This window comes from Scyliorhinus canicula, chromosome 12 (assembly GCF_902713615.1).
Source record: "Scyliorhinus canicula chromosome 12, sScyCan1.1, whole genome shotgun sequence".
In the NCBI taxonomy this organism is placed as follows: Eukaryota; Metazoa; Chordata; class Chondrichthyes; order Carcharhiniformes; family Scyliorhinidae; genus Scyliorhinus; species Scyliorhinus canicula.
The window spans coordinates 132719694-132730214 of record NC_052157.1 but is presented as its reverse complement, the minus strand read 5'-3'; the positions used below and the strand labels follow the sequence as shown (position 1 = coordinate 132730214).

The window sequence follows — 10521 nt, the reverse complement described above, 5'->3', positions numbered from 1 at the left end:
CACCACCCCGCCTGATAATAATCGCTTATTGCAACAAGTAGGCTTCAATGAATGAATGTGAACAAGCCCCTATTCGCCACATTCCAGCGCCTGTTCGGGGAGGTCAGTACGGGAATTAAACCCGCGCTGCTGGCATTGTTCTGCATTACCAGCCAGCTATTTAGCCCACTGTGCTAAACCAGCCCCTGATTACCGGACATCTCTGCTAACAAGCTCGCCTCCCGTCCAGAGAAGAAAACGACTCCCGCCCAGGGGAGGGTGCAACCAAGGGAACATTCCCATCTGTTTTAACCGCTCCCCGCCCGCGCCTGTTACGTCCTCTCCGTGTCCCAGACCCTGAGAATTTAACCAGGCCGGGCCGCGGTGAAACACCCACGGCGGGTTCCCTCTCCCACTCGGCTTTTGTTTTGAAAATACAATGACGTAATGCGCGCGCTCGTACGCCGTGACGTCGAGGGAGGCGGGGACAGGCGCGCAGGCGGAAAACGTCACCACGTTGAAAAAAAAATGTTCTGCCTGCGAGGAAATTGTGTAAAATGAAGTGTGCGGAAGAAAAGGCAGTGGGAGTGTACTTGAATTGAATGCCATTTTAGTCATCATTTTTTTTCCTTAGTTTACGTTCGGGCTGTTCAAACGTCGAGGATCGGTGCTATATTTCGGGGAGGGGTTGGGGGGGGTGGGGGGAAGGGTGGAGGTTGTTCGCTCGGTGGGTCGGTCCCTGTTCGGGGTGCGAGGCGGCCGCTGAGGGGGAAAAGACATCAACAATATGGCGGCGGTGGAGCTGGAATGGATTCCCGAAACCCTGTACAACACCGCAATCTCGGCCGTGGTAGACAGTTACACCCGCTCCCGCAGGGAGATCCGCTCGCTGCCTGAAAATATACAGTTTGACGTTTATTATAAGGTACGGCCGTCTGACCTCTTTTCCCCCTTCCCCCACTCCTTTTCCGTCGCTTTTTTTTTTCATTATTGCTTTGCAGCTGGCTCGACTATTGAACTGGTTTCAGTGGGTTGTTGGTAATCCAGGGCTGGGCATAATGTGCTGCTCCGAAAACGGGTGCCCTTGCCATCAGTGGACGCGTTATGTAAAATTCGAAATTGGTTTCAAAAGCATATTTGCCGCAGTTGTCATCTGTCATTTATAACTAGGCAAGTAATGATACCAATCCCAATCTGTCACTGCACTTTTACACAACAGTAGTATTGGTTTATTGAATGCTACCGTTCCTTGGAGTTTGGCCTATTTTAGGACATATGTGGTTTGATTTCAGATTTCATCACTTGCTATGTTGACATCAATACATTTTATTAATCTGCAAATAATTGATTTGCTCAATTGATCGTGTAGTTTTGTCTTAACCATATCTCACCTTGCCTCTTTTTCATACTTGTTTTTAAAAAATGCTGAATTCTTATTCATTGGTTGAATATCTTGGGCAGATTCAGTGCTGGCAGATTTCCTTCTAGGTTAGCAAAAACTTTTTTGCTTCAGTGATCAGCTGTTGCTGCCTCCCACTTGCCACCCATTTGTTTGGTGAAGAATTGAAATGACAAAACTACAATACTGCTGTCCATTTGTATGCCTGCCTGTGGTTGAGAACAAAAGTCACTATGTGTTTGTTTTAGCAGAATGTACCATGAATTAAGCTTCGAATTCTGTGGTACATTTTTATTACCATTTCACATATGCTGTGAAAGTATGTTTTTGTGCGTAGTTTCTCTTATGGTAAGTTACCAGTTTTGCTGCAATGTATTGAATGGAGATGAGGTACTTGTCCTACAATGAAGAAGGGAGAATTAAGGGGGTCAGTTACCCTAAACTGCTGCTATGTAAATTTAGCCAGTTGTTTGAAGAATACTGGTGATGGCCTTGAAGTGGCCTTGCCATTTGACAACATTTGCCATGTTTCAAGGAGACTTTGGGAAAGGAGAAAGGTAACTTAAATTGTTAGTTAAATGACAGGGCCACTCCGGCATCAATAAATTACTTTTGCTCTTGCTACTTATGGTATCAGCAGAGATTTGTAAAATATTTTCCTGTGATAAACTGTTCTGTTAGTGCAGATCACAATGTTAACTAGTAAACAATGTGGACTGATAGATTTTCTCTGGTTGTCCTTGCCATAGGCAGAAAGTTGATAAAACAGAATAAAGCTTCACAATGTAGCAATCTGTATTCGAGCTGAAAGTTACAAAGGGACATAAACAGATTAAATTAAGGGACTAAACTGCGGCAGATGGAATTCCATGTGGGGAAGTGTGAGGTTGTCTACTTTGGAGCCAAGAAAAATAAATGGGAATATTTTCATAATGGTGGGAGACTGGGAATTATGTAGGAACAAAAGTAATTGGGTGTCTGCATCACTAAAAGTTAATAAATGCTTTTTGAAATGTTGATCTTTTGCTGACGTGTGTTTAAATAGGAGGAAGTTTTGCTTCAGTTGCACAGCCATCATCAAACTCCATCTGGCAGACTGCATTTTGTTTTGGGTACCTCGCTGAAGGAAGTACATATTGGCCTTGGGAGGGGAAGCCGTGCAAATTCACCAGAATTCTACCAAAGGTTTAAATCATGAGGGCAAGTTGAGTTAAAAGGTTGAGGGATAATCTAATTATGGAATTTGAAATGGTTTTTAAAAAGATAAATGGTTGAGATGCTGGGTTAATCGAGATATTCAAGTCTGATTTTGCTGGATTTTTATTAGGTATGGGGAGTATCCAGCAATATTGATTAAAGTTGGGTAAATAGAATTGAGATTCCATAATTCCAGCCATAATCTAATTGAATAGCAGAATAGGATCAAGGGGCTGAGTAGCCTATTCCTGACAACAGAGCTCAAAACGTTGCTGTCAAAAAGAGCTGCAGAATATGGCAATGCAAATGTTTACCTCTTGGTAGATAATCACAGACTCCTGCGGAACAATGGGCAAAGGAAAGACAAAGAAAAGAGTTATTGAAAGTCTAATAATGTTTCTGCAATAATAATGATTTCTGCCTTGGGCTAATAAATTTGAGAATTCGATTTCTTCATGGAAAAGTTGATAAATACCACAACGCTCGGAAGATAGTCAAAAGTATCCTAAAATTATTGTGACAGTTTTTCTTCCTTTAACTTCATTTTCAAGGATACTAATTTATAGTGACAGAATAAGCTGCATTCCACTTTTATTGCACGACATTCCAAGGTTGTCAATTTTCTGTGGAAGCCAACAAACAGCAGTTGCCTTGCTTGTACTGTGCCCAAGCTCAGTGCAATGTCATGAACTGCATATTTCATTTTACCCACACTTCAGAGGAAAATATTCCACTTGATTTCCCTGAGGTGTTTGTGGCATTACCAAATTAGGGCACTTTGAAGTTAGAGTGCACGGATGCACATGAATTTAACTAATCAGATTGCCCAGAAGGAAAAGCAGTAGTTTTCAGTTGATTGAGTCAAATACTAATTGGGCGTGGTGATTCCAGATGCATTAAAGTAATACAAAATAAAGGTTTTCGGTTTTGTAAATTAATTCAATTGTCTCTCCAAACATGTGTCCATCGTCTATCCTAGCCAAACCCCACTTACCCATTCTTGCTGACCTTTCTGACTTATGGATACCGGCGCTCCAATGCTGCAAATTTAAAATTCTTGTTCCTATTTTAATGTTTCCATGGTGTGTCATTTTTGTATCACTGTAATCTTCTCCAGCCACAAACTATTTAGTCTTCCACCAAACTCTTTGCTTCTCTAACAACAGCTCCTTATGCATTTGCCCCACTTGTGTTGTTGTTTCAGCTATCTAGACTGCATGCTGTGAAACTACACCTTAACCCCTAAGCTGCTCTTTCTCTCTCCCTTCCCATATTCTAACACTTGAAAAATCTTTTCATATTTTACATTGTTACACAATGAGCATTGGCATAAAATGTCAGGATATCAATTTTCAATATTAATATAGCGCATTTCATGTCAGTTTATTGAAAATGCATTCAAAATAGTTTCATTGTTTTACACTGTGACAGTACCACATTTAAACAATATTGAACTATAAAAATTGCAGAGATTAAAATAATTTGTGGAACCAAATGTTCCAGGGATTGAATCTTATCTCAATTTTTACAACTGTCTCTATTAATATTCACAAGGTAAGGCTCAAGTCCTAACGTGAGTTGTTTAGTGTGACAGTTAAATACCATACCACTATTGTAACTGCCACAAAAGATGAAATCCGCTTTCTCTTCTTTTCAGAAAAAAGTACTGATACTTATTTAAAAATGGTGTGCCTACAAATAATACAGCTGGGATACCAAAATGGGCATTCCAATTATTAATTCAGGAACTTGCTTGTATGATGCATGCCTTCACTTTCTTGCAGGAGAAGATCAATCTCTTTGGGTGAAGGGCTTCGACATTAGATAATGAAACAGTGCTTGGACTCCTTCAGGTCAAGAATAGCTTTTTTGAGATCAGCTGGGTATCTGACATGCATGGAAAATTTCTGCCAGTTTTTAAAGTTTCCAATTCATCTACATCTACAGGGTTTATGTTGATGCACTATTGATTGCACAAGCTCTCTCAAGAGTCTCATCGCCCTTATAGGTTGTTTGCAGGATGCTGTTACAACTTGACTAGTTAGATCAGTGGTAAGTTTCCCACTCCTTGTTCATTTTAAGATATCCTGACCATTAGTGTTATGGTTTATAAGGAACATCATAGATACTTTGCTTTTCTTCTTCCCCACCCCAAACTTGCCATCCATATGTGCTCCCAGTAGGGCTGCTCTGTAGTGATGAGGAATAGGAAGTCCTCCAGCACAGAAAAAGCCCTTCGGCCCATCACCCCGTCTCCTCTGCTCCAAGAAAAACAAGTCTATCTAATATCTCTTCATAACTAAAACTCTCCAACCCAGGCAACATCCTGGCAAACTCCACACCCTTTCCAGTGCTATCGCATCCTTTCTATAATGTGGACTCCAGAACTCCACATAATACTCTAGCTGTTGCATAACCAACATTTTATATAGTTCCAGCATAACGTCCCTGCTCTTAAACTCTATGCCTTGTCTAATAAAGGCAAGTATACCATATGCCTTCTTAACCACTATATCCACCTGCTTTGCTACCTTAAGGGACTGGTGTACATGCACACCAAGGTCCCACTGTTCTTCGGTGCTTCCCAGGATTCTGCTGCTTATCATGTATTTATTTCCTTGCGGTATTTGTCCTGCCCAAGTCCAACATCTCACACTTAGCTGGATTGAATTCCATTTGCCACTGATCAGCCCATATGTATCCTCCTGTAATCTAAGGTTATCCTCCTCACTATTTGCTACCCCATCAATTTTCGTACCAACAAACTTACTGATCAACTCTCCTACATTCACATCTAAATCGTTTATATAAACCACAAACAGTAAGGGCCCCAACACTGATCCCTGAGGGACCCTGCTGGATACAGGCTTCCAGTCAGAAAAACACCCCTCGACCATCACCCTCTGCTTCCTGCCACTCAGCCAATTTTGGATTCAGTTTGCCAAATTTCTTTGGATCCCCCCGGGCTATTTCCTCTCTTGCCTCACTCAACAGCCGGGGATACATTTCATCTGGCCCTGGAAATTTGTCTACTTAAGCATGCCAGACTACTCAGAACCTCCTCTCTGTCTATGTTAAACTCTTCAATTTTATTACAGTCCTTCTCCTTGATTTATATACCAAACAAAAGAACACCAACACAATATCCGTAATGGACACTACTCTTTTCCTAGTTATCCTTTTACCCTTAATGTAGTTGTAAAACAACTTAGGATTTTCCTTTCCCATAACAATCTTGAATCTAATGCAGTTATGTGTACTTTTTAAAATCACCCTTCCAAAATTAGTAGTAGAGGCTGATTTTAGCACGTCTATTGATATCAGCCAGCTTAGTAACTGGGTTGACATTTTAATATGCAACCTTCTAGTCTGCATGGCTTAATCAGCTGAGCTGATGAAAAATCTAAATTTTTATATTAAAAATGTACAATCTTTTGAAAATATTTTAATTAAAGTTTTAATTTTATAAAACACAAAGTAAACAAATCCATACAAACAAAATTACCATTTACAAACTCCTACCTGCAAGGTGTGGGGTGTGGGAGAAGAACCCAACCATAAACCACGCCCCACTGACTCTGACCAGTTCCTAAAGATAAAAGACAAAGGTCGCCACCTCCAGTAGGCTAAGGACCCACCCAAGACAGCCACCACCCCGTCTCTAAGACGAGGAACACTGAAAAGCCCTTCGTCCCAGTCAAACCCCTACCCCTCCCCCATTAACCTGCGCGATCACCCCAGTCAGCATTTCCACCGTGATATGGACAGCTACACCCAAGGCCGTGTCCACTGCTTTCCCTCCTGCTGAGCTTCGCAGGATTACTGGCTCCATCAAAGGATGACTCCCTGTAACCTTCTTACCACCAATCTTCTTCCGATTTGCATCGACAAATTCCTTATCCCATGCGATGGCCAGGTTTTGATGACCAAAATCCCCGGAAACTGAGTTAAATTGTACAGAATCAATGAGCATGGTGGAAGCCGCCTTGTGCGACCTTCTACCTGTCACTACTGGAAGTATTATGTAGAATTTAACAATTCTTAAATTAACTTTTTTTAAAAACTTCCTTCACGCCCTGGAGGTATCGAAATAGGGTAACATTGCCACAACAGTGTGTGTATTGAGTTGGAACAGGGATGGAATTGTTCAGGTCATTTACCATCTTGCCAACTTTGGAAATTACATGGCGATTAAATGCAGAAGTCTTTCAAATACATCAAATAGGCAAATACATAATTTCAACAAAAACTGATTCTCTCAAATGTGATACCTTTTTTCACTTAATAGCATAATTGACTACCGTTTCTGATTTACATCAGTGACCCCAATTCAGAAACTCTATGCAAATTGGTCAGATTTGCAAATGATGCCAAACTCGAAAAGGATGTGGAATTGAAGAAAGCAATTCATAAGAACAATAACAAATGAAATTTAATGATTCAAATTTAAATAAAAGTTCTAAACATGCGGAGAAATGGCTGTAGTCCATGAAGGGTTGAAATAACTGAAGAGCCATAGGAATTCTATTATACTGTGCACTTGACAGGGCAGAGCAGCAGTATAATGTTTAATAACATAGTGACAACATTAGAATGAAAATCAGAAGCAGGTGCAGTTAAACTGCTCTGAAGAAACTGTACCTTGAGATTTTTGCCCATTGCAACTAATATTGTAATTGTGGAGTCAAACGTCATCAGATGAATATAACAGTAGTACGGCCCCCATTCAACATGTTGTTGTACAGTGACTGACACAGTAGGTTTAACCTTTCCCAAAGACCTGCAGGCGGAGAGCAAAGCAGTAATAGATGTGCTAGAGTAGCTTTTTGAGAAAAATATTTAATTATCTGCTTGATAGTATAGGACTGAGTATTGCTGAAAAAAAGAGATACTCTTGATGGTAAAAAGAGATGCTGGGGTCACATGATGTGCTGTGTTTTTGTGCGCTTTGGCTCTGTTCATCTTTTAACCCATGTTTTCATCCTTGTGCTCATTTCTTTTTTGTCTTTTCTTGGTTTACATACTATGTATTCCGAGAATTGTTGGTTGGTGTTTCTGCATGATAGAACCGAGTTAGAATGTTTTAATCCTCGCTTGTTCGGGGTGGTTAGAAGGAGTTGGGGTAGGGCCCTGCCTTTGGTGGCGCAGTTGCTTTTGAGTGGGCCACCACCCTGATGGTGTGGTGTACATCGACAGATGATGGCAGCCAACAAAGATGCTATTTTGACTGGAAATCCAGGTTCTTTGAGGTATAGGTTGTCAAGGCCCAATTCCGAGAGTTGCGGGATGTTTCTCTGGAGGTAATGGCAGTACTGCATGAGAAGGTTCCTGCAATAGAGAGAGCACGGTCCCTGGTGGAAGCCCACCTCTGTAGGGTTGAGTTACTGCTGCATGGCCTGTTTACCATCCTGATAGTCAGGAAAGAGAGAGAAGGGGAATAGGAGAGGACAGCTGCTGAGTCTGGTCTCCCACCCCCAAGCTGGAACCTAGGTTGTTGATCGCCTGGGTTCTGGCACGATGGCATGGTGAAAGTCCTGGTGCCTCGTGCTTCGATCGTCCAAATCCTTGGGAGTTCCTGATGAGTGCTCGTTGACCCTAATCCTGCTTCATCTTTGAATTTGTCCTTCTTCATGCGCCTGTGAAAGAGGTCTTTATCCTGATACCAAAAGAGAAAATGCTGGAAAATCTCAGCAGGTCTGACAGCATCTGTAAGAAGAGAAAAGAGCCAATGTTTCAAGTCCAGATGACCCTTTGTCAACTTTGACACCGGGTTATCTGGACTTGAAACGTTAGCTCTTTTCTCACCTTACAGATGCTGCCAAATCTGCTGAGATTTTTCAGCATTTTCTCTTTTGGTTTCAGATTCCAGCAACTGCAGTAATTTTCTTTTATCCAGTCTTTGTTCTGATGACTGCCTTGCATTTCTGCATCTCGGTTGTTATCCTGGACTTTGCCTCCTGTTGATCATGTCATCTGCTTGATGTTGTCAATTTTCTCTGTTTATAGGGAAGTGAATAATGTGGATGTGACAGCCTGTGCCGTGGATTATCCTGATTTCAATAAGTTCACATCAGCCAAATGTTGGATGTGGTATTTGTGCACAGTCTATATTCTTTAACCTAAATGTATTTGAGTTTTACATGGTATGGCAATCCATGTGATGGAGGGAGGGGTTGCTCCCCTCTTCACCCAGAAAGAAGATGAGTGCAGCCAGCGTGGGGGGTAGAGGGTTGGAGTTGGTAGGATTAATTTGTTGTCCTCGCTATGATTGAGGAAGCTCCCCCAAGTTAGAGCTAACCAGTTTTGTTTTTTTTTGTTCTTTTTCAATTCCAATTTCAAGAGCATCCATGTTTTTATCTTTCGGCCCAGGCAACCTGCTTGATATCCTGATGGGAACTGAGCTAAATCTGTCTCTTCCCTTGAGTCGAGTCAGTCTTTTCTCCTGATATGAATCTCCCTCTCTTGCTGTTTCCGTTGCTGTTGGAGTTTTACCGAGGACGAGGGTGGCCCTGAGTATCCCTTGTGGCGGGTGGGTGTTGGGAGTTCACTGAGCGATTGGCTTCGTGGTGGCCCTGATCGCGGGAGAAGCGCCCAATAGTCGTTACCGGCTTTTACATTGAGAATGGCGGCTGCTGCCACCTATTAAATGGAAATAAATGAGGCTGTGTGGAGACATTCGGTTAGTAGCGCAGCACAGAGCAGGTCACGTGCCCTGCACACACTGTCAGGCGCCATGTTTTTGGTACCAAATCACAGAGCAGTGTTGCCTTGCTTGTCAGCAGCTGGAAAATTGAAGCAAGTGAACTGTAAAGATGAATGGTTTTCTTAAAAGTATTTTTCTTAAAAGTAAGAGACGACCAGAGTATCAAATAAGCAGTTTACCTATTGGACAGAATCTCGCAACAGAATCTGCTGGAGAGACCTGCTTGGGAGAGTCCAGGGTAGGACAGAGCAATGCTAGTGTTAGTTCTGTACAGAGCTCCAGGGTCTTTGGTTAGCAGCCTACAAAGAAGAAACTTAACTCGGGAACGAAACAATATAAAGATGATTTCTTGAGGTATGGTTTTGTCAATTGTGCCAATGCAAGTAAGAATGCAAAGTCTTGTTATACGTAGGGAAGCACTGGCGGATAATGGGAGAAGTTTCAGATCTTGAAAGAGAAGTGGTTGGTGAAAAGACCCCAGAGTCAGTAATTAACTTGCAGCTAACTCCAAATTCAAATACTACGCTGCTGTATCTGACCTGTAATACCACATTAAAAGCACACCCATGAAGCTGTCAGCATTCTGGTGTAGCATCTCCCAGATGTATCCAGTGCTGAGTAAAACATGTATTTTGTTGTTATTGCCCTTCATGACGATCTACATGTGCAAAGTCAGATTTTCCGTTTTCATAAAGATGAAGACGGCACAAAGGAACTGCCTGAAGTCTGCACCTGATATGCGCATTGCCCTCTCCTTTTTAACTTGACTCGAGTGAGTTTGTGAGGACCTTTTGCATTAAAGGTAAGTGAACGTGACATGTGTCATGAAGGTCAGTTGGTATGAGTCCCGAAGGCCAGCTGGTTGGCAAAAGTGGGTTCCGGGAAAAAAGTTTGAAAAACACTGCCTTTTGGACAGTAGTCCCATGACCCGGCTGGGTGCAGCCTCAGTCCCCGGGGGTTTTCTTCTCTTTGATTTGGGTGGGAGGAGGTGGTGTTGGTTCTGGTGCTGGCTTGGTATACCGGCACTTACTTCTAGGGTGCCCCCTATGTGGGTGTCTTGATGGTTGTACTACCTTGATGCTGGGGTTTCCCATTGGCTAGGGTCAATTTGTATCTCCTTATTGGGGGAGGGGAGATGCTGCTGCCTTGTCCTCTTGTTCAGTTGGCAGGCTTTCATCTATTTTGAATGCCTTGGATAGTAGCCCGGGCAGTTCTGTTATCCGAGCTATTAGTTCTAATAGTT

At 42.3% G+C, this 10521-nt stretch overlaps 1 protein-coding gene across 1 annotated transcript in view; it reads left to right on the top strand.

The window, feature by feature from the left end:
* The first annotated feature begins 475 nt into the window (after positions 1–475).
* appbp2 (amyloid beta precursor protein (cytoplasmic tail) binding protein 2) overlaps positions 476–10521 on the top strand; it is a 72023-nt gene continuing 61977 nt past the window's right edge. The window contains exon 1 of the mRNA XM_038814196.1: positions 476–904. Coding sequence (XP_038670124.1) covers positions 767–904 — 138 coding nt within the window. The 5' untranslated portion in view covers positions 476–766. The remainder of the gene's footprint in view (positions 905–10521) is intronic.